Here is a 25,410-nt window from a genome sequence, read left to right on the forward strand (position 1 = left end):
AATCAGTCATTAAAAAGAAAAGCTAATAAAATAAACGTATAGCTCTACACCCCTGGCCGACATGTCCTTAAAATGAAGTCCGAGTTTGAAATATATCTCAAATAATGTATGCACTGCCATTTCCCCACATAAACATAGCAGTCTGCAATTACACGGTTGTCTCCTGTACCCTCCTCTTCTTACTTGGCGCACCGGTAACTTTCTCGTGCGCACAATGATGAAATAATATGACTGGTATTGGTGCGAACATTAAACACTTTTTTAAAAAAATATTATTTTAAAATATTTTTATATATTTATAATTCTGCAAATATTACGATAAACTCACAGCTATTTCGCGGCCCGGCAGTAACACCTCCGCGGCCCGGTACCGGTCCGCGGACCGGGGGTTGGGAACCCCTGCTCTAAATAATATCTGACAGATTCCTGTGAAAAAGAAAGCACACTGAAAGAAAGTTGGCAGAGACTCTGACGCTGCAGAGCTGCTCATTAAGAGGAAACGGTGATAATGCTGCATCTCTCCCACAGAGCATTGGCTCTAGGAACATAATTAATGTCACTCAGGCACAGGGCCACTTGCACACAATAGAGTCTAGACCAGGAGGGGGCATGCTGACTGACCCAATAATCTACTTCCCTATCTAGATTCTGCAGCTATGAATGATGGTATGCATGCAGGTTGGTATGTATGTGAACGACTGGAGTGATAAAACAAACAAAAAAACGTCTGTCTTTGCAGAACTATCCAACATGACTCCTGAATCTAAACACAAAGGGGGAGATGTAGACTACAGATAGTCACAGCAGACTGAATAAATGGATTCTGTCCTTGGAGAAGAATCTTCGTAGTGCATCAAAAGTGAAAATAATGCAATGTGAGTGACAATGAAACCTAACAAATGTAAAAAAACGATGGATTATGAATAATTTTCCTACGGAAATTAGAACAAACACGACTGGAACTGTTTGCATTAGACATTACACATGTAAACCCTACGAAATTAGGAAGTAACTGTGACTATTACTTCTAACCGGTAAAGGAACCCGTAGTTTCTTGATATATTTGAGGAAGTTGTTGCACATGCAAACTTCCGCCAATACTTACATCTCCTTAGTCACAAAAACGTAGGGTGTTATAGCAAATCATTTGTCTCTTATATCAAGATATATCTTAAAGGTCATAAAGCAAACAACATGTAATTCTGTCACATACATGCTAATGTTACATTCAGGTTGAGTCAGTTCTCCAGTAAAAGTCAGACAGTAAAATGTGGCAGTCAAAGGGTTAAACAAGGACTCCTAAAAATAAGGATCTAAAACTGCAAGTGTTCTTCAGAAAATGACATCTATCCACTGTGGCTGCAGCAGTAGTCAGCCCTCACACCATCAGAATGAAGACACTAGCTCCACCTGGAGGACAACTACATGCATGTTAACTGTAGCCATGCTTCTTTCTTATATGTTTACTCTGTCAATGCAGCAGTGCAACTGTATTTAATACATTCTATATTGTAAGAGGGTTCCAATAATCTCCCTTTACTTTCTAGAAGCTTTTTCTAAAAGTTCATATGTTTTATTTCATTACCTGCAGCATTTTAAATAGAAACAGATAGAAAACCTAGCATAACATCAATCTTTACAGCTACATCGTATCATTTCCTGCTGGTTTAATAAACACTCTTTAGTCTCACTGGGACCTTTAGAGGAGACAAGGATGCTTCATTCTCGGGCATAAAAGTAAAACACTGTACAGCACCTTGTGGATCCATCATTACTATCATATTTAATAATTTCAGGTGCAGAAAAACACTTAGAAGGGAACCTAAAATAGCACATTAACATCTCCCATCTTCCCCTCTGTGACCAATGTTAAAGCTTCATGTTATCATTACCATATCAGCAGTAGAAAGTATATTCTTCAATATGTACTTGAATCTAATAAACAAGTCAGATGCCCCATTAAGAGGTCACATGATCACACCTGATGCTTGGATAGGAAACGCCTCCTTACCCTTTAACTACCAGACCAAGAATAAAGCTATGAAAAAAAATTATGTGTTTGCATTTTTTATACAAAAAGACACAAATAACTACAAACAATTTTTTATTTTGGTAACTGACCACACAGTTTTGTTTTTATGAGCCTCAACCAACTGGTCGAGCTGGCCTTTAAAAGTGCATTTTCATCAATCATCATATAGGCTACAGTACAGTATTTGTATGCATCAAACGCAAATAAAACACAAACTGAAATAAAAAAAAATATTTTATGGAAAATAAGCAATATATACAACCAGATATATTAATAAAAGATAATAAATTATAATTGTAAAAAAAAAAATATGGAAAAAAGTAATGTTAAAGGTGGGGTAGGTCATTTTGGAGAAACCAGCTCGAGTGCGCTAGAATTTGAAAATACACAACCGGAAAAAATCTGCCACTTCCTTACAGAGCCCCTCCTCCAACACACACGAACGCGCACATGACCAATGAGGGCACAAGATAAGTTTGTGCACAGATGGAAGGCTGACAGGCTGGTAGGCCCGGGTAGGCCATCCAGTTATTTTAGCCGGGCCGGTGTCATTACCATATGTGCTCGGGGTACCGGTGCCAGATCTGCTCGGGGTCCGTTACGCTTACCAATGACGTCACGCATTGGCTGTACGGCAACCAAAGAGGTAATAATAATAATTCTAAATAAAACAGGAAGTTAACCTAAATTACATTTAAGACACTGCAACGAAAGTAACAAAAACAATGTAATATCCTTTTCCGTTTCACAGAACACAAATTGGGTTATTTACATAATTATGTTTACACTGGTGACATTTACGGGACACAATTCACTGGGTTATATAGGCCCTTTCTCATTTCATCAAATCCCCCTCCTCGGCTCCTCGGTCCTCCGGTAGTGACCCGGAAATGAATTTCAGCGCGCCATGTTGAAGGACATCTAATTTCTCTAAATGCACTTCGAGGATCGAGCGTCGAGGAGGCTCTCTGGAGGAGCTATAACCGAGGATACACTGATGGGTCCTCCACGGCTCCTTCGTGGATGCATTTCCGGGAACAGAGATGTTTCAAAGAGTCGTGACGCACGGCCGGACTTATCTCAGCCAATGACAGCTCTGCATGCATCCCCTGGATATTATTTTATTAACTGCTCTCATCTCAACGCGATGTTTCCAGAGAGAACAGCTGTGAGGTCCGTGCAGAAAGCAGAGCAGTGTGTAAAATATATATCACTCAGTATAACAGGCCTACTCTTTATTTGCTTTAGTTTAGTAGATATCTACAAACAAAGAGTCGATATTTTTCTAAAACCATTTAGTGCTTCACATAATAAAATACACAACGGCTGTTACGGCCCGTCTACACTACAGGCGTCAAAAAATGCTTTCAAGCATCGCGAGCGTCTATCGGCGTCAAAAGTTGAACAATGTTCAACTTTTGAGTTGAACAATGTTCAACTTTTGAGGCTCGATGCTTGCTCGAAGCTGGCGTCAGCCAATGAAATCCCGTTTATGCAAATCTGCCAGTACAAGCGCTAGCCCAGGGGTGGCCAACCCGCGGCTCTCGAGCCGCATGCGGCTCTTTGCCTAGTTTCATGCGGCTCTTCAGTTCATATCAAATTGTATATGTGTGAGTTTGGGGGAGAGACACTGACTCCTGACTAGTGTTGCACGGTGTACCGATACTTGAAAGGTATACCGCGATACCCTGCCGTTAAAAACGTTACGATTCCTCCGTTTCATTAGTATCGGTACTTTAAGAATGACGGGGGAAAGTACTCCGGTGAGAAAGCGCCGTTCAGCACTCTGCTTCCACTCCCTGCACTGCAGCCGTGCCTGCAGTCCCTCCCTCTCAAGCAAGCTCTAAGTGCCTCCCCTCTCTCGTGCACGCGCTAGCTGCCAGAGCATGTGAGAAAACGAGAAGCATGGCTGCAAGTGGGAGTGCAACTGCCGCTGCGCCTCGGCTTGTTGACAAAAAAGACGCCAGAAGCAACATTTTGATGTATTTGAACTATATCTCTGACAGTGAGGGCAAGCCTACGGACACCACGAGGCCTGTCTGTAAGACATGTATTCATTTTATTTAATACGAATTCTTGTCATTTATTTTATTTATTGTTCTCATTGTTTAAAAGTGTGTGTTATGGTTATGGTTCTGGTGTGAAATAAAGCACAATAATTACATTTAAGACAAGAAAAGAAGAATCGGAATCGCAATTCTTGACTTGGTATCGAAACCAAAATGTTGGTATCGTGACAACACTACTCCTGACAGTTAAACCTGATATTTAGTAGGTCTGTTAAGTATTGAATGCTGATCATTCTGACGTAAACGGAGCCCCGCGCCAACGGAGCCCCGCGCCCCCCCCCCCCTGAAATTCAAGGTGTTATATATAATTAAAAAATATATATATATATATATATATATAGCACCAAATTGCAAATAATCTATAACTACTGTCACTTTTCACATTGAACATGTGCTCTTTTATTAAATAAACTAAACACTTTCATCTTAAGTTGTGGGTTTAGTGTTTTTGACCCTAAGAAACACTGATGCATTCATCAATAACAATAATCCACAGCTCCTCTCTCTGCTCCAGAGGATTTAAAAAATATATCCCAATGCCAAAAAAATGCATCAGTGACGTGGTTGAAATCTTGTCTCCAGAAAACCAAAAACTGAAACAAGCGGTATCAGTGACTGTGTGTTTGATGTGGCTCTTTGTAGTAACATAGAAAAAAATGTGGCTCTTAACCTCTAACTGGTTGGCCACCCCTGCGCTAGCCAATCAAACCGCGTGTATGCTGGGAGAGACGCAGGTCATTTCCTCATATTCAAAAAAATGGAGGGAAAATTCATTATAGCGGTAGTGAATCACCCGGTGCTGTATGATCAGTCTCTGTTCATCTACCGGGATACAAACCGGAGGAGCGAGGCATGGAGGGAGGTGGCAGAGACAGTGGGTGAAACTGGTAGGTTTTCGCCTGTTTGGGGATTTTATATCCAGTTTACTTCGTTTTAACATTGCTATTGCTTTGTATGTCGGGGGCGGGAGATTCATGTGATTGGTTGTTGGTCGCCAAGCCTCAGACACGCCCAGCTTCAAGCTTTTTCGACGCCTGTAGTGTAGACGGGCCGTTACGGTGTGTCCACACAGCAGCTTTGACCAAATCTTGAAAATCCTGGAGCTGGGCGTGTCTGACAGCTTGGGGATTTCGCGACCAACAACCAATCACATGAATATCACATGAATATCCCGCCCCCGACATACAAAGCAAAAAAACCCGGTTCTTCTACACTATTGTCAAATAGGAAGGGCTATGATGAACATTTATTTTTTTAACATTTTGAACATTTATGAGATTAATGTTTATGGTGCTATTTTATGCTACATTCCATGCTGGCTAATGATACTGTCTATGCTTGCTAGCAACGAAGTAAACTAGCAACGAAGTAAACTGGATATAAAATCCCCAAACAAGCGAAAACCTACCAGTTTCACCCACTGTCTCTGCCACCTCCCTCCATGCCTGGTTCCTCCAGTTTGTATCCCGGTAAGTAAATAGGGACTGGTCATAAAGAACCGGGTGATTTGCTACCGCAATAACTAACTTCTCCTCCATTTTTGTTAGGAATATAGAATGAACTGCGGTCTGGCTCTCCCAGCTTGCACGCGGTTTGATTGGCTAGCGCTTGAACTGTCAGATTTGCATAAACGGATCTGATTGGCTGTCGCTTCCAGCTCAGCCTCAAAAGTTGAACATTGTTCAACTTTGGAATCCTGAACATCCTGGAAATCTTCGCCTCGCCCCCCCACAATGCAGTTCGGCGACAAGCGAGGGAAAGTGACGTCATCCCCATTCAAAGTCAATGGGCGGAGACGCGCTGGAAGCGGTGGACAAATCGCCAAAAGCTGCTGTGTGTACGGGCCGTTAGCTATTAGCTGTAGGTGCGTGTGTGTGTTGTAGGTGCGTGTGGTACAGTGTGTGCGTAGATGCAGCGGACAGACAGGTCTCAGTTGGTTTGGTGTCCTCTGCTTGCTTTCAATACTTGTAAATAAAACTTTTGGCCCATAATTTATTCTCCTAATTGTAGCTACCAGAGAGGGGGGGGGGGGGGGGGAGGGGTATATCCAGTCTCTGATAGTGTTACGTTATTATGAGAGTGCTGTGGTGACACGTTATTGGACATAATTCACCTTGCTTATTGTGTTGCCACAAGGACCCTTTAGTGGGGAACACCTGTAGCTTTAGCTGCCATTCCTGCTAGCTCATCAGGCAGAGCAGTGCATGTGTTAACCTCTCTGAAAGTAATGGATAATAAAGATTGGAACTCCATTCTTAATACACCGCCTCCGACTCTCTTTTCACGGCACTACAGTGCTGTTTGATTCTGAAATTGTATACATTTATATAAAAATATTAGGGCTGTCAAACGATTACAATTTTTAATCAGATTAATCACAACTTAAAAATTAATTAATCATGATTAATCACCATTCGAACTATGTCCAAAATATGCCATTTATTTATGCATATTGTTGTGGGAATGGAAAGATAAATGAAAGAAGGCGGATATATCCATTTAACATACAGTATCTATGTTTATTATAACATTTTTCTGCGTGTCAAAATGAAAGACAACCCACACACCTATCAATCATCAAACCGTGGGGTCTAAATTCATTACGTGTTGATTTCTATCAATGGGGGAGTACTTCAGGAAAGTCGACGGGGGGGGGGGGGGGGGGGGGGAAGAGTCTCCCTCCGTAGCCGGTTGGCGTAGTTTTGGCACAATTCCGTTGTACAGACCGACGTTAACAGCAGCCCTGTCTGTGCACACGGAGACCGACTCTGTCGTCCGGTGATCTAACCGCCTTCTGGAAAAGCTTCACAAGTACGTCGGTACGCAAATGCGCTTTGTGACACAAGTGACGGTACGCATTTCAGAGAGATTACGCACATAACCTGCGTACCAGTTATGTGCACCCCTGTACTACAGCAAAAGTATTCTCCGTCGGGACTTCCTGCAACACCACGCCGTTATCAAAGATGTTCTATTGAGAAGACGATCACTACGTGACAAAAGTTTTCAAAACCGTGGCTACTGAAATCAATCTTACTAACGGCTGTCTGTGCAATTTACTCCGCGCGAGTTGGCAGACTTTATTTTGCTTCCTTTAACATCATTTTTCATGGTGGGGCTAAGCCATTTCTTGGTATGGGTGTAGCCTACCCCAGCCATACCCTGGCGCTGCCACTGGTGGCACGTATGGGGCGGGCCATTCTGCACATGCGTTAAATGCGTTAAATATTTTAACGCAATTAATTCAAAAAATTAATTACCGCCGTTAACGCGATAATTTTGACAGCCCTAAAAAATATACATATGTACATATGTGTGTGTGTAAGTGTGTGTGTGTCCGCATCTGTAGCCTGTTATTGTCTCATTATACCGCACTGTGAATGAATCAAAGTAAATATATAAGTGGTCATGAACACATCTGTCCATCAGACAGAGGGCTGGAAGGTGGAACGGTGGAAGCGTTACGCACGGCCGGACTTATCTCAGCCAATGACAGCTCTGCATGCATCCCCTGGATATTATTTTAGTAACCGCTTGAACGGCGAGCGATGTTTACTTTAGCCTCATCCCAATACCCCTCCTCGCAGGGGCGGATCTACCGGGGTGGCATGGGGTGGCAACTGCCACCCTAAACAATAGCCTTGCCACCCCAGCTGCCACCCCAGTTGGCATCTTTGTTTTGAAAGAAAAGTTGTTGCTCATCGGACATTTATGAGAGAAAGTCTCTAATGTCCGAGTGCAAGTGAATGCAGCACAAGATGCACGTCATGTAACCCCTCCCCCGGTCCTGGCGCGAGAGTGGAAATATGATTGGTGGCGAATTCATTTGAACGGGACGGCGCAAAACGAGAAGCCTTTCGGACCCAAGCACTGAAGGAATGAGGTATTTGCTGTCTACAATGACAGAGAAGAGAATGTCAAGTTTGGCTGTACTCAGCATTGAATCAAAACGCACTACAGCTGTTGATCTTAATAAATTTGTGAGGCGTTTTGCTGAACAAGATAGTAATCGCCGCATTCAGCTGTAATAGACATGCCAACTTGATGCACTGCTCACGGATGACTCGATGAGAATAACAAACTGTTAAGATGATGACCTTGTATGCGTGTATATATTTTTTTCTTCAATTTTAAGTCCTGAAAAAGTAAAATAAGACGGTGTGTAAAACTACACTGCCCAGCCAACAGAAAGTAACCACTTTGATTTAACTAGGCCAGTAGGTAAGGACCTTCCACTGGATAATAACTGCAGCGATGTTTTAGCTGAATACACGTTTAACCCTAACTGATGCAGTTAGTCACTTCTTTAATGTTTGTTCTTTCTGATGTAAAGTCAAGGTTGTAACTGTATATCAATAATGATATAATTACTTGTTTTTCAAATTTGAAGGAGGGTGAGCAAGCATCTTGATGAACATTCATCATTAACTCCTCCAAAAAATAAATATAGTTTATTCAATAATAAATGAATATGTGAATCATAACAGTTCTTCACTATATCTGTAAAGCGTCTTTGAGCACCTATAAAAACGCTAACAAATTAAATCTATTATTATTATTATTTATTTATACAGCTGATAGGAATAATATGATTGTTAATAGTATCATATTCATTCAGACAAACATCGATGAGACAGTTAATTAATGTACTTATTGCAGCAGTCTGCATAGATTTGGTTCCCCTGCTGGTCTAAGAGTGAGACAAACTCATTTAGTTATTGTTCAGTTAAAATTCATTAAATTACGTCTGCCACCTTATATGTAAGGCTTTACTGATGTGCCACAATAATATCACCTATGTGATTGAGTTAAAATATTAATATTGTGGCTTTCCAAGTTAACATTGATTGTAGGGGTGTAACGGTTCACAAACATTTCGGTTCGGTACGTACCTCGTTTTTAGGTCACGGTTTGGTTCGGTACGTTTTCGGTACAGCAGAAAAAATTATCACAAAACATTAAAAACATTTTTTTTATTATTATTAAACTGTGACTAATGTATTCAAATAAATACAAAATATAGTAAAATAAACATTAAGGTGCAGCATTTCGATGAACTGAAATAATCTGTATTTGAACTGTACTAGTACCTAAGCAGCCAGCTTGACATTAGGACTTGCTTGTCATTGTATTTTCATGTTTTCATGTTCAGATTAACTTGTCCACATTGCTTGCTGAAATGGAAGATCTGCTGGCACTAACAATGTCTCCTGCTGTGGAGAACACCCTCTCTAGGGACAGAGGTAGCACAGCCAGTTAGCGCTTTGCTAACATGGCAACATAAGGATATTTGGCGTTTGTAATAGCTTTGGCTCGGTCTGAACTTTCTGCGAGTGGTGGAGGCTTAAATGCTAGTGGGAGTTGGGTTTGCACTTCAGTCTTTTTTCTTTTGGTACCGGTGATATTCACATTCGGGTGATGCCTTTTCAAATGAGTGTGATGTATTGCCAGCCGCGTAACCAATGTTAGTTGAACAATACCGACAAACAGCTTTGGTTCGGTCCACCTGTCTTTGTCCGTCATCCTTGTACGTAACTGCGAAAACAAAATGTTCCCAAACCGGAGACTTCAATGATGCTGTAGGATTTTCAGCTCAACTTTATCTGCGTTCGCCATTTCGACAGTTCCTCAAATTACTGACTACATTTGAACGCATCCCTGTGACCAGCTCTCATAGTATGCCTCTCATCCAATGAAATTACTTGGTCGCTCTATGATATATACCTGAGATTACTTCCAGAAAGTTGTTCATGTTCTAAATTGTTTAACGCTATATTCGTTCGGTACACACGTGTACCGAACCGAAGGGCCCGTACCGAATAATTTCAGTACGGGTACGTGTACCGTTACACCCCTAATTGATTGATATGATTGCGATTCAAATCAGCATATACTTCTGTCAGGGGATGCCACCCCTCAAAATCTCCTGCCACCCTCTTGCCACCCCATGAATATTTGTCTAGATCCGCCCCTGCCTCCTCGACTCCTCTCTTCCCCTCCTCCGGGACTTGACCCGGAAATCGATCAAGACACGCCATTTTGAAGGACATCCCAATAGCTGAAATGCACACGGAGGAGTCGAAGAGGGGTGAGGGAGGAGGGGTACGGGAGGAGACGAAAGAGAGGATAAACGCGAGCAGACTACGCGGAAGTGTTTTCACTACTCGCGTATAAAAGCCCCGCCCCCACCTTCACAGCTGGTCGATTTCAACAGAGGAAAACCGACAACTGGAAGATGAGTGGAAAAGCGTCACATAAATGTATAAGTGCTCACAGCTCCTTGGGAATTATTATGTGCAATTCATTTCTAAAAGGCTTTCACATTACTATAATTATATTTTATTTAAATGTAGGCTACATTTTACACCAAAACGGAACACAAAAGCAGGACCAACCATCATTGCATTCCTTGACTAACAAGAGAAAGATTCATTAATTTAAATACATATTTAACCAGAAATGGGCCGGTTCTAAGGGGTTATTCAGTTAAGCCCGATGAGAGGGGATACACAGTACTCAAGTTGTAAAAAAAAATTAGGGGGGATGGTGGATTTTATCATATGGGGACATAATTTGTGCTGATAACCCGCCGAGGGTGGGAGACCAACCAGCATAAAGATAATTATTATACTCCCAAAACAACATGCATGTTATGGATGTTCAGATACTCCTTTCATTGCTCTTGACCAAGGCACCTCAGAATTAGAGTCGGTCCCCGGGTCAAATGCAGAGGACAATTAGTGCAAAATCTTTTTTTCACTTTAATTTAAAGCGGGGGGGATACAAAAATGTGGTTATAATGGAAGTATATGGTACAAATCTTGTAGGTTAACAGTCCCTCATTTATTATGCAAATGGGTCAACTGATTATACTACTAATAAAGTCAAAATAGTTTTTAGAATATTGAATTATAGTGTATTTTTTCAAAAAAGCAGTTACTGGTATATGATCAAAACTGGTATCTAAAGGGTTACATTTGTATCGTAATTAATTAAATCATTATGTAAATTCTTCATGAAAAATTTGAGGAAAAATATTTGAAAAATATTGATCTGTCATCATTGTATTGCAGTTCAAATACAAATATGTTATGTTAACATTCCCAATGTTACTTTTTTTTAACAGGGTATTAAGTGCAAATTGAAATTGTTTACAAAATATGAAAATATATTAAAAGATTATACAGATAATACAAAATAGGACCAATTTTGTCAATGGCTGCCTACAGTATACTCCACTCTCCCCCATCTCATAGAAGTTTCCAAAGATTTTCATAATCATGCTTTTTGGTCTCAATTTTTCTGGCTCTTGCTTTCGGATTGTTAGCTAAGCAATGGCTTTGAAGCCAAGTCTTGACATATACCTCTGGTCTTAACTTGTTCAGTGGAGGGTTCACTTGATGAAAGGCAAGGCTGACATGCTTTTTACCTCTAGGGAGCTTCTAGTTGTGGTTAAAATGTTCATCTGACTAAACCCACGTTCACACTCAGCTGTGGAGATGACCAGAGTGTTCACTGCTTGAAGGAGGGGTTTCAGCTCTTCTGGTGCTGGTGGTATCATTTCATCAACAGTTTTGAGTCTTTCCAGCTAGCTAACACGAGAGAAAAACGTATAACTCCAAACTAAGTTGTTATTGCTGCTTATGTCCATAGATTCCACCTTTGGTGACTAAAGTAATGAGTAATGACTAAGATTACTGACTCTTGACTTACCTGAAATGTTATTTTTAGTATTTTTAAATATGAAGTCCCTCAGATCGCGTTGTCCTCCTGGTTGCTTGGCCATTCTGCGCTTCTGGCATCGATCAAACAGGCGCATCATGGCGCTCTGGTGCCCTCTAGGGCACTTGCATAGTATAGCGTCAGTGACTTGGTAAACATGTCATTGCGTGTGTGCGTGCTCACTCGCCCACAGTATTTTACTCAAAATGCGTAAAATTAATGTTGAAATAGCAGTAATACCAGTGCCACGTTCATTGATCAAATTACATAAGGGATGGAAAGGGGGAATGGCAGTTTTAGAAGGGGAATGATTTTGACCGTTTTTATTTCAGGGGGGATGCCATCCCACCTCAACTCGAGTACTGGGGATACAGCTGTGCACATGTCATCATTAACAGACGTCGTTTAAGAGTGACGTTTGAGTGAAGGAGGACATCCCAATTAATACCTGAGGACTCCTCTGTCCTCGCGTCACCTCCTCGTGTCCCTCGCTCGCATCTCACGGAGGAGGAGCTAAGATGCAATGAAGGCACGCGAGAGAGTGAAAGGAGGAGTCGAGGAGGGGTATTGGGATGAGGCTAGTGAGAACAGCTGTGAGGTCCGTGCAGAAAGCAGAGCAGTGTGCAAAATATATATCAGTCAGTATAACAGGCCCACATTACTCTCTGTATTTGTATGCTGTAGTTTAGTAGATATCTACAAACAAAGAGACGATATTTTTCTAAGACCATTTAGTGCTTCACATAATAAAATACACAACGGCTGTAGCCTGATTATGCTTTAGGAGCTGTAGGTGTGTGTGGTAGGCCTACAGTGTGTAGGTGTGTGTGTGGTACAGACTGTACCACACACACACCTACACACTGTACCACAATGTGTCGGTGTGTGTGTTGTACAATGCGTGATGCGGCAGACAGACGGGTCTCAGTTGGTTTGGTGTCCTATGCTTACTTTTAATACTTGTAAATACAACTTTAGGCCCATAATTTCAATTCCCCATTTCAGCGACCAGAGAGAGGGGGGGATATATCCAGTCTCTGATTGTGTTAAGTAGCCTATGAGAGCACTCTCATAATAACGTGTTTGATTCTGAAATTGTATATATTTATGTGTGTATATGTCCGCATCTGTAGCCTGTTATTGTCTCATTATACCGCACTGTCAATTAATCAATTAATTAAAAGTAAATATAAATCGTCATGAACACATCTGTCCATCAGGCTGCTGTGCCTCCTGTCATCATTGATGGACGTCTCTTTAAAATGACCGCTCAGAGGAGAGGAGTTCTCATTTCTCTAACCGCCTGCTGCTTCCCCTCCTCTCTCCTCGGTTCCCCTCCTCAGTCCTCCGCTCGCATCTCCTGTGGGCGGGAAGTATCGAGGATAGGAGTCGAGGAGGGGAAATTAGAGTATTGAGAAACCTCTATGGTAGGCTACTGACACCGGCTAAAATGATTGGTCGTGCTTTTCTAGTGGCTTTACAGGCTTCCACAGATTAAAAAATGTTATGTATTTATTGTCAAAGCATTTAATATATTCATTGCGGGATGTTACGAGCATTCCATGGAATATAACAAAAAGTGTTTCTGAAATAAATTACATACCCCACCTTTAAGTGTTTTTCATAATAAAAAAAAGACTTGCTCATCTTACTGTATATGCTGAATTGGCCTAACAAGAAACCACTGGCCTAACAGCAAATGTCTATCCTGTGTTGGCCTAACTTGCTCATCTGTGTGCAACTTTGGGCTGTATGCCATGCATGAAAGGTGCTATATAAATTATTATCACTCTTTCACTCTGAGACTCATAAGGCAGTATATTTAGTAATATTACCATGAATCTAGCTATTTACCATATTTTTATTGGAAAACTCTGAAACTCTGAAAAAGTAATATTGCTAGTTTTCAATATGAAGGCCAATTCGACTGATTGGTTGAGCATATTTTCCAAAACATAATTACACCCTTGTTGAAACTTTTGTTGTGCATCAAGTTATCTAATTCTGTTAAGTCAGTGCTCTGACACTAACATATGTCAAAAATGATATGGTTACCTTACAAAGGTTGAACAAAAAGAGTGATTTCATCAGCAGTGATCTTTAGCATGCCAAGTTTCTCAGTGGAAGCTAGCTGAAGGGCTTTCTGTTCGAACCACAGCGACATCTAGAGGTTGTTTTGTACATAACATGTCAACCAAATCGTAGAGATGGCTGAATCAGATGGAGTTCAACTTGTTTATTTATTCAACACGATATCAAGACACAAAATGTGCTCTACCAAATGGTGGCGCTGGCTGTTAAAGGGTTAGGTGAAATGATTTCCCCTTTTCATATTTGATACTAATATTTTGATTCTGTACTTAAGTGAAAGTAAGTTGAAGTAATGACTTCCACTTGTAATGCTACTGTTGCTTAAGTTTAAGCTCTGATCATGAAAATCTTACACCAACTGCACCAAATAAACATGTTCTTCTCACGCCTTCACAACTAACAGTGTTGTGGTTTGAAGAATTTACTGCCAACTTTATAAAGCAATTCACATACACATGCAACTCTTCAGCAGGAATATTATGAAACTTTCAAGGCGACGTGAAAAATGTAACTCTTAAGCTGACCAGTGACCCCTGACTTCTCCCATAGCAGCTTGCAGGCTGACAGGACAGAAAGTCATGTATTGCCTCAGGCTGCAGTCCTGAGAGGCCTGCTGACTGTACCTACTCTCACTATTTCCAAAGTGGATGTGTTTCTGCAAAATTCCTTATTTTGGATAATATTTAGACTGTCAAACTAAACTCATTATGCATTGCAAGGTCACAACTTGCACAACACCAAATAACTGCTTAGGGAACATTTCATCATGTTGTGTTTGCATGGTTGTGCCATAAGCGTGCATTGTAGCAGTATGATCCGAAATAGCAGTGGGGGTCCTTCACCATAACACTATTAACACTAGCTATCAATAAAAGGATCTTTGCATGAAGTGTTTGAAACTCCAAGTGTTGATTTCAGAAACTCAGTCCGCGTCTTTACCTTTTCTGACTCTTACATACTTTACTTAAATACCACCTCTCTCTCTCTCTCTCTCTCTCTCTCTCTCTCTCTCTCTCCTCTCTCTCTCTCTCTCTCTCTCTCTCTCTCTCTCTCTCTCTCTCTCTCTCTAATCAGGATTTCTTGTACCTTTTTATAGTATCACTCCCATTTGGCTAAAAGAGCAAATGTCAACCCTGTTGTGCGAAGGCCCTTTTGTTTTCCGCTCTGTTGGCTTCACACATTGACCGTGACTGTCTGGCCCAGAAGTCCTTGGGGCTGACAGCATCATGTGAAGTGGGACCCACCAAAACAACACAGGATGCAAAGGAAAATTCACCAGAATATCTTTATTGGACACTAACTAGCATAGGTTAGGCATACTGGCTTTCCTGCTCCTCAAACTGAGGGATGTATTGTATCTCACAAGTCTGAGACATTACGCATTTGTGGTTTGATACGCTATGTTCTGTTCCTTTGGAAATTACTCAACACAGGAATGAAGAATGAAGAAACACCCAGTCCAAAGAAAAATAAAATCTTCTGGCCTTCTGTTACGTCAGTGAAGAGAGAGCTTTTGTGAGCCTGCATGAGTCGCTGTGTTTAACTCCCACCTTTGCGATGAGGCCCCTCCACCACTGCTGTCGGTGAGGGCCCACATGGAAGTGATTATGCCGTGCAGAGAGTGGAATTACAGAGAGAACCTACAGAACTGGAGCCCTCCTTTAACCGCTCACTCATTCACTTAGATTTACACTCATGAGCAAAAGCGCAGAAAGCCCATGCAGCCAAGTGAACACACACACACACATACAGGGACAAATGGGCACACACACCTACCTGAAGCTGTACATTTCCACTGCTGGCTCTGTTGGGACAAGGTTGCAGTGTGCTCCGCTCTCTCTCTCCTGGATGGGAGTGGGTCGGGGCCAGGGCTGTAAATTCCTCAGAAAGTGCTGTTAAGAGCGCCTCCATTAAAGCAGGGGGGGCCGGCGCTCGCCAGAGAGGAGCCGACTCAATAAGTCATCGTCAAAGCCTGAGGCCTCACGGGGGCCCACGGGAGAGCCACGTTTCACAGACTGGATTAGGGCGACGTCGTTCCATTTAACACACCTTGTTTACCTGGAAATGCAGGTGGTTAAAATGCTGCATCCTGGCAGTAATGGGCAACTAAGAATAATTTGACTGCTTTGTAATGCATCAGCAGGGGGTTTATTGACTCATCAATTTAAAGCTCAATGATTACTTGCACAGCTGTTGACTGATGTGGCTTTCTAGACTTGCTTTTAAGGACTGGCTGCATAGAAACAAAACTCCAATTGGCCCATTATTATTTGAAGAAATTGCAACGTTTTACTTACACCTACTGACAATTACAGATCAAAAAGTTGCCTTGTTTAGTAGCCAAAATAATATCTAACAACTCCGATTTTTCATTGAAGTATTCAACAACACCATCAAACAGGAAATGAGAAGAGTTTCAAAATAAATGTCAATAAAGGTCTCATTATTTCACTACACGTCTTTATCTGTAGTACTAGAGGACAACATACTCTAGAAGATGCATTACAAGACAAGTGATGAAACATGACACATCAGACACACTGCTTTGGGCTATCAGTGTATTACTGTATTCAAAATGATCCATCTCAGTATAGCACACATATTGTTAAACCAACATTTTAAACAGGAGGCATAACAATACTGTATCTGTAGTTCTTAGACATAATACTCTGACACTATTATGTTTACTGGTAAATCTAGTTTATATGCCTGCTCAGCTCAAAATGTGCAACTTAATAAATGTAAAAAGTTAGAAACAGATGCCACAGTAGCTTAGAACATCATTCCTCCACGTGTTGTCATTTGCTACTTGCTCCATCACCCGAAGGTTTATGAGAGTGGCACGATTTGTGTACACACTGTGGTGTCTGAGTACACATTAACCATTCCCTTCCCTTCACACACACTCCTCCCAATCAAGCCCATTATTATCCCAGGCGTGCTGCAGGCTCTCAAAATATCTGTCACGCAGCTGTCGGCACCTCTCGCTCAGCAGCTGGACAGGCTCCGAGGCACTCCCTCACATTTACCCTGATACAGTTCTACCTCGCCCTGAAGGCCAGAGGGGGGGGGGGGGGGGGGCAGGAGAGTCTCCTTGTATCACAGTTGGTCCATAATGTGTTTGTTTTCTTTTCAAAGCAAGAAGTGAGTGATCCCTGCACTTATGAGACATACAATCCCAGACAAATGCATGAAATGTATGCACCAAAGTTTGGAAGCTCTGTATGCAAAACTTCTTTCCACTATTTTTAATGCTTTTACTCACTACTGCAAGGCCAAAACATGGCTGTTTATTTACGAAATAAGGTATGAGAGGCTGTGTTTAGTGATTTAGTTGGACATATTTAAGCCTTAAAGAGACCAGCAGGACCAATAATCCAAGCGATATCAACACAAAACACATTTTTAGGTTGGATTTTCTTTGGTTAGTTTTCGCCAAGCAATGTCGTTCTTCAACATCAAAACTACAGTGGGATCATATTTTTTTTCAGTGAAAAAATAGGGCTTTAAACTCAACAAGAGTGAAGCAGGCTGTCAAATCAAAAAAGGGCTTCTAGTGGACGCAAGATAAATGTTCAGTCTCCTGCCAACTTGTTATGCTCCATACCACTCTGAGAGCAATGATTGACGGAGAAAGAACATATTAAACTTCCTGTTGAGATTTCAAGGGGGGAGCGAGACAGATAGATATAGTATGTGCTCTGGCAAATCTCAGCTGCTCTCCTATGGTTGATAATGTATGACTGCAACTAATCCAGTGTTAGCCTTCAGAGCAGGAGTTCTTCTTGAGTTTGTGCCAAGATTTTATTAGAAACAGGCTTACTATGGGTATTTTTCCTTTTTTTTCCTTTTCCCCCCCATCCTGATTTCCTTTGTCCTTTTTAAGCCAGTTCATAGGCCTGATATAAATCTCAGCAAAGAAATAAGTTAATGGTACGTTAACACATACTTAGACAATGGTTCGGCAGCAAAAATGAGAACAGTGGCGCTAGTGACAAACAACATGATCCTTTTCTGACATGCCAAGGCTTTCACACTATCCCTTCTCCCAATAAGAGCGACACCATAATATCAACTCCAGGAGCATTCTTCCTGTCTTACCCCCGTTTCGTGGCTTGTCCCTTCTTGCCTTCGAGCAAGCAGGAAGCGGCTGCATGCAAGATTTAAGATCTGAGATCAACAACATGGTAAACGGCTGCTACTGAAAAACTGGGCACCGTTTTGTTTAAGAGAAAGGGATCTACTCCAGACAACTACCAGTAAATATTAACAGGTTGAGAAGATTTCAGTGTTTTCCTTTATAACCAAAATGTCTTGTTCTCCACAAGTAAGGCCAATAGGCAAAGTTGGTAATACTTCCCCAGAACACATGAAGATTTACTGAGAGAAAACTTTTTCATCTGATTTCATTTAGTTTTAATGATCTGAGATCCAAGGTTCCAGTGGAAATATCACAGTAATTTATCCTAATTTGGATTCTGCTTTGCTTCCCTTTCTTTGATGTTTTCTTTTTTCTTGGAGAAAGACAAAAGCAACCAAATAATAGTGAATTTTCCATCATGCTCTCCAAACCCCTCCTCCCCTAAACCCTTAAGCAATCTCACTCCCTTGCTGCAGCACTCCACCCCATGCCGCTTCACTTCATTCTCTTGCTCTTCATTCGTTTCTCTGCTTCGGTGAAAAACCAAACAAGCCAACCATTAAGTTGAGTTAAGCGCAGGAAGTGGGCCTTCGGGCCAGGCGGCACTGTTTACAAGGAGCTAGTCAGGTTTCAGCGGTGCTTTGAAGTGAGCAGCACACAGGAGACTGTCTGTCACTATGCCTAGGCCCAGCACCGCTCCACTGACTCACTTGCATTCCCCCCATTCATCTGAGTGGAGAGAGAGAAGGAGGGTGAAGGCAGGGGGAGTGTAAGAAGGGAGATTTATGTGTTTTTGCCCCTTGGAGTATCTGTTTCTACCTTTAATCACTCTCACTTGTCTGTTATTACAACGTTTCTTTATTTAACCTCACATAAGGATACAAGAAAGACAAACATCAACTTGTACGACGGGACAGGATATATAAGAGAGACAGTAAGGCTTTGCTATATGTGTCAGTAATTATACTGCAACCTAGAGAGGCTAATACATTGATGATGTTTAATTGCACACGTAGTAACTGTATGTGCGTGCAATCCTCAAACTTCTTGCTTCTAGCCCAAAGCTTCACTCTGAGGCAAGGGGATCAACTTTCTCCAACACCCATCTACTTCATGACATCACCGCATAGAAGGTTTAGTTTCAGCCATGCATGGCTCGGGGGATTCCAACTTGGCACAAAGCAATGGCAGCTCCAGAGAAGTAACACTATAGCAAACCTGAACACCCTTGTTTTCCCTTCACCAGGCAGGCAGGGACTTTTTCACACCTATGCACAGACGGTTTCTTGCCAAATGACTCCTGTTGATTTAAGCGAGCCCTCTCTGACAACAGGACACAATAAAAAAGGTTTTTTGTTTTGTTTGGCACTTGGAGGCGATGATAGTGTACATGTGTGAGAAGGCATTCATACAGGTTGGCACCGGTTGGCACTAGTGTCTCAGACACAAAACACATAGATGGGAATTATTTCAGAATAAGTTAACAATTTGGGTGAATAAAGTTTCAATTGGTTCATTTTGATATATTTGTTATTTTTTCTCAAACTGTCACTATATCCTGACAGTTGTGCATTATCAGATGCTGCCAAAGGACGACATGTTGTTAACAGTCCAGCCAAAACTAAGCACCGTCCAACAGTCGGAGCAAACTTTCCTGTTTTACAGCTAATAACCAAAATATGTTTCTGAAAACATTTCAGGCAATAAATGGCCAATGCACTCAAATAATCTTGATTCATAATCATATCTGACCAACGCAGTTTGATAGTTCATGAGCAGTGATTCTGTCTGTGTTAGACTCCTCGGCTCTGATTGGTTGGTTTGCTTTCGTTGGGTTTGAATCTCGAAAATAATATTAGGAGAACTAGGAGACAGATAACTTGACTTTTAAATATATTATTTGAATCATTCCTTACTGTCCAAACAAGTGATAGTTTCAGCAACTATGATGAAAAGGTTTAACGCAAAAGGTGGTTTAATTTGTCTTAGTTTAAACCATGGTTTAAACTCACTTCTTTTATTTCCCAGAGGGCTACACTCAGGGCTTTTTCCATTAGGAATTCAATAGTCTCTTTTACTGTTCTCCGCAAGTCTGAGGAAGCAGATGTTCAGTTGTGACACAAACCCTCACCCCCTAAAGAAAACAGCATGAGCAGTTACTTTTTGTTATCAAAAAGTAACTTGCTATAAAGACATTTAATCACTAAAGGGACTCAACATAAGTAAGGAAAAAAGTTAAGAAAAAACTAACTTAATTCATTTTTTATCATGCGCTTGGAACTTGAAATCAAGAATTTAATTTATAGTTAATGGATTATATCTGAAACCTTTGCTAAAGGTTTTTCATTTAAAAAGTACTGACCAAAAAAGCTTGTTCGATATCATCCATGTCAAAATGTTCTTTTAATCCATACAAAAACAACGTAATTCATAATCAACAGTTAATTAAAAAAAGAGCATGTTTGGATCTACGGTATGTGGCTTTCTTACAGTGCAAAAGTATAGCAGGTACACTAGCAGGAAGAGTATTTACTTATAAATACAAATATATAATTTCATGTTTTTACAAATACTATTTACAATTTCATTTAATTACATATGAAATGTTTAAGGAGCGAATAAACCAAAGTTCATTCCCCGCTCTCTGTGTTCTTGGCTGCTGGATCATCACTCCCCTTGAGCTTTTGGTGGATTTAAGAGAGGGGGAGGGAGAGCATTTCAGCACATGTCATCCATAGCCATGCTTGTTATTTGTTCAGACAGTCAGGCTCAGTCCTTGTTTATCCAGCTTGCCCTTTTGTCAAATCCCTGACCCTCAGTTTGGCATGCATGTGTGGCTATAAAGTTGAGGTGAATACAAATGCTGTAAGAACCAATGGCTACTCACTATGCTACTCACCTATCACATGAGAAACAGGTAATAATACACAACTTAGTCCCAGCAACATTTAGATATCCCATTATTCTACACAGTGGTCTCTCCGTGTTTGCCATTTGTCAGCCTGGTGTAAAACTTATGCCAGGACTGTAGAGTTTTTCCAGACCAGATCCAGAAACCAGAGGTGATGCCCACTATCAGAGTCATCAGGTACTTGATCATGTAGACGGTAAAGTCTGGAGTCATGCGGGGCCCGGTCTGCTTGGGGCAGGGGATGGCCAGGCCCCTGCAGTTATGGCTGACCCAGTTCCTCTCCCAGTGGGAGCGGAAGGCCTGCTCGTAGAAGACGCAGGCGATAACAATGGTGGCGGGCACGGTGTAGAGAACGCTGAACACCCCGATCCTCACCATCAGTCGCTCCAGCTTCTCTGTCTTGGTGCCATCGTGTTTCATGATGGTGCGGATCCTGAACAGAGACACAAAGCCGGCAAGCAGGAAAGAGGTACCGATGAAGAGATAAATGAAGAGAGGGGCCAACACAAAGCCTCGTAGAGGGTCCAGGCTGCTGAGACTAACGAAGCAGACCCCGCTGAGCACGTCGCCCTCGATCTGCCCGATGGCCAGGATGCTGATAGTCTTGACGGCCGGCACTGCCCAGGCTGCCAGGTGAAAATACTGAGAGTTGGCCTCAATAGCCTCGTGGCCCCACTTCATACCTGCTGCCAGGAACCAGGTAAGAGACAGGATGACCCACCAGATGGAGCTGGCCATGCTGAAGAAGTAGAGCATCATGAAGAGGATGGTGCAACCTTCCTTTTTGGTGCCTTGGACGATAGTTTTATAGCCTTCTGGGGTGAAGCTGTCATTGCACACCACTTTGTCTCCCAGGAAGTATCCAGCTATGTAGGCTATGGAGACCATAGTGTAGCAGCCAGACAGGAAGATGATCGGTCGCTCAGGGTATCTGAAGCGTTGCATGTCCACTAAATAGGTGGTAACTGTAAATAAAGTAGATGCACAACAAAGCACAGACCAGACCAGAATCCATATGCGGGAGAAATTGATTTCTTTGTCAGTGAAAAACATGTACCCACCGCTCCTTGAGGGGTCACAGGGAGCTGCACAGTCAATCTCATCTAAAAACTTATAATTCAAATATGGTGGTACTTTGAGAACAGATGGGCAACGAAAAGGCCTGTCATGTCTGGGGGCCATGGTGTGGTCGTGGGTCCCCGAGACAGGAGTTGGGGGTGGTAGGGTGGCGTGGGAGGAATCGTTTTGGCCCACACAGATCTGTCCGTCTCCCAGCACGGGGAAGTTTTCGCAGCGCAGGCGCTCGGGCCACTGGAAGCCAAACTTGTTCATGAGAGCCTCGCAGCCCTGCTTGGCTCTCTCGCAGATTGACCTGCAGGGAGGAATGGCCTTCTCCAAAACTGTGCACACAGGCGCATACATGGAGCAGAGGAAGAATTTCAGCTCCGGCGAACACTGTACCTTCACCAGAGGGTAAAACTGGTGCACCTCGAGCCCTGCGTCTTCCTGGTTGTAATGTCCCACGAGATTTGGCATGATGGTTTGGTTATAGGCAATGTCCGTGCACAGAGGTATGGAAATCGGCTGACAAAATCCGTGCTCCGGGACGACTATTCCGTTGTCCCCTTGATACTGGGCTGATAACAGCAGAGGCAGCAGGAGTGCAACAGCCCAGGTCTTGCAAAAAAACATCTTCGAAAAAGTATAAAACAGTTTATAACCGGATTAACTGGACGTGAAGTGGTTTAGTGTCCTACCATAAATTCTGCAAGCAGTTCTTTAACTTACACAAGTGAAAACTCTGCGGCATAGACCTGTACGCTGCTCTCCGAGTGCCTGCTCTCCGCTTTTAACACTGTTGGCTTACTTTTTACTTTTCCACAACTCCGATCAATCCATCAAGGCAGCCATACTAAGCAACATAACCTCCGGTGAAAACTTTCAAAATAAAATCCTTTAGGTAAGGTATCCTACGTTTATTTATAGGCCTATAGCACATTTTAAGACACAGAGGCAATTTAAAGTGCTTTACATCATCATTAACACTTAATAATAAGACAACAGAGAGGAACACAATAAATAAACATAATGGAATAACAGATTCATTAAAACCATGCATAAAAGAGATGCAGAATAGTTTAAAAACAACATTGTAAATACGTTGGGTGCTAAAACAAGTTAAAAGGCTTCTGGGTAAGCAGCTGTAAGACGAACATGACTTGTACAATGTTAATAAATGTACGCAAAGCACAAATAATGCTTATAGACAATACATAATATCATTTGTTTATTCTTCTCATTGATATTTTTGTTATTATTAATGTTGTTATAATTATTATGTTTTCTTATTGCATTCATCAACCAAATACATATAATATTTCTACTATGCATTACAGTAAAGTTGATTAAGTCCTCATACTCATTAGAAATGGATGACAATGCATTCATTTTTTTTAAATAATGATATCTTGTTATGATATTTCAAAAACACAATCATACACATTACGCATAATTTCCATAATCTCCCAATCGATATTATAAATGTCTATATAAAGGCAATGTTGTTAAACTTGTTTTTTAACACTTGTGCTTTTATTTTGAAAGTAATGTCGCTTGTGTCCTGCTTGTATTTTTTTGATTCCACAGCTGGATTGTGTGGCCCAACCTCCATTTATATATACAGTCTATGGGCCCAACCAGAGCCCTAGAGAGATAAGGGCTCTGGGCCCACAACCATACAGTCTATGGGCCCAACCAGAGCCCTAGAGAGATAAGGGCTCTGGGCCCAACCATACAGTCTATGGGCCCAACCAGACTTTCAAGTTCCCCTTTAAGTAATATGTCCATGGGAGGAGGAGGAGGAGGAGGAGGAGGAATCATGTTATGCAGACAGTATATGTTTTTTGAAAATTAACTCATTTATGTATGTACTATTCTGTCAAATGTATTGTAAAACATTTTTATTTTTAATTACAGAACATACTGCAAATAATGCAATACATTATAATCACAACAACATCGACACATATATTACAATAGGAGTTGCACATTATTTATAATTATTTAATTGATTAAAACCCTTATTTACTACCTTTTTTAAAGTAAAACAATTCAGAGATGTAATCAACAAGTGAACATATGAAAAGCATTAAATAAAAGTAATAATAAACTTCATACCAAATATTAAAAGTTTAATCATCTTAATTATTCTTCAAAATCACATACACTTCCAATTCAATTGGGGCCAGGGGCGGACTGGGACTAAAATTCAGCCCTGGAAACTGACCCAGTCCGGCCACATGAAATGTCAAATGTTAGAAATCCGCTGTTTATTATTTAAAGTTTTATGTCCGATTCGCTCCTTTTCCCTCTCTGTACACAGCTCCAGTTTGGGCATTGGCCTGTCATCAGATTTCATTTTTAGTTGCTGCTGTGTAGCGGAAGTTTAGTAAAATTATGTTTGATGAAATACTCCAAATCTCTACCCTCCATAATTGCAATTGCTTCAGTTGCTTGCTACTTTTTGTGATGACAGTTACGGTACGAACTGAAGTTGATGCGATTTGATTGGATTGTCAGGCATGATGTTAGCCTCATCTGATTGGTCAATCCCTCAATTTATTTTCACCAAGGGAAGCCAATTTCGGCTAGCCTCCTCTCGCAACAGAGTGCAATCTACTGTTTCATCATAACATCTAGAGGGGCGCTGTTTCACTCTTTGTAAAATACTCAGAGAATGGGGAGAGACGGGCCGGCAGAATAATTACCGAAACTAAACAAAGTGTTTTTATTTATTTATTAAAATTATAACTACAATCCAAAAAAACAGGGGAAGCCTGGCATCCCTTGGCCTCCAGGAGAAAACGCCACTGAGTTCAAGGGATAATTCTCACCCACCTCTTGCTCTTGCCCTGCACGTGTGCCAGTTGAGCTGGTTCTTCCAGCAGCTCAACTCTGTCCCTCATCATGAACGCAGGAGGCTGGCTGTATATCTGAACTCTGTCCCTCATCATTCTCATCATCATCTTGCACTTGTTCTAAGCTGCTGATGATAGTGCTTGTAGCAGCGCTGCTGCCAAAAAGGTCTGTCAATTTGCGACATTGATATGCTTCACCTGCGAGTGACTTCACCTTTTTCTCTCTTGCCTTCTCGGCCCCACCTTTTTCTTTTCGTTTTCTTTGATATTTATCCATGTTTTTTATTCTCCCTGTCTGCCGCGGCGTCTAATCCCTTCTCTTCCTGTGGCCGGTCTTTTTTCTTCTTCGTGTGTGATTATTTGACAGATAAGAACCACACAACTGCATTAGCGCCCTCTGTCGGCCGTCAGCGCAATTTAAATGATGACGTTAAACTTTTTTTTTTTTTTTAAAGGGCCGGCCGGCCGTCAACGGCCCTTGACGACCGGCCGTTCTGTGGTTCTCCAGATTCTACAGATGGCCAGTC

General features: G+C 41.6%; 2 protein-coding genes across 3 annotated transcripts in view; both read right to left on the reverse strand.

Moving 5' to 3' along the window:
- mylk5 (myosin, light chain kinase 5) overlaps positions 1–15,771 on the reverse strand; it is a 46,087-nt gene extending 30,316 nt beyond the window's left edge. The window contains exon 1 of one of the 2 annotated variants that reach the window (XM_034219747.1): positions 15,691–15,771. The gene's annotated coding sequence lies outside the window, so the exon portion shown is untranslated. The remainder of the gene's footprint in view (positions 1–15,690) is intronic. The other variant, XM_034219746.1, reaches the window with a different exon arrangement.
- Positions 15,772–18,895: 3,124 nt separating this feature from the next.
- On the reverse strand, positions 18,896–22,840 carry fzd2 (frizzled class receptor 2). The gene has a single exon (XM_034219799.1). It carries the CDS (start codon positions 22,656–22,658, stop codon positions 21,021–21,023), a length of 1,638 nt encoding a protein of 545 aa, XP_034075690.1. The 5' UTR covers positions 22,659–22,840; the 3' UTR covers positions 18,896–21,020.
- Between the last annotated feature and the right edge of the window lie 2,570 nt (positions 22,841–25,410).

This window comes from Gymnodraco acuticeps, unplaced genomic scaffold (assembly GCF_902827175.1).
Source record: "Gymnodraco acuticeps unplaced genomic scaffold, fGymAcu1.1, whole genome shotgun sequence".
Classification (NCBI taxonomy): Eukaryota; Metazoa; Chordata; class Actinopteri; order Perciformes; family Bathydraconidae; genus Gymnodraco; species Gymnodraco acuticeps.

Excerpts from the sequence above, each read along its gene's own strand:
- fzd2 (XM_034219799.1), bottom strand. The coding sequence starts at position 22,658 with ATGTTTTTTTGCAAGACCTGGGCTGTTGCACTCCTGCTGCCTCTGCTG.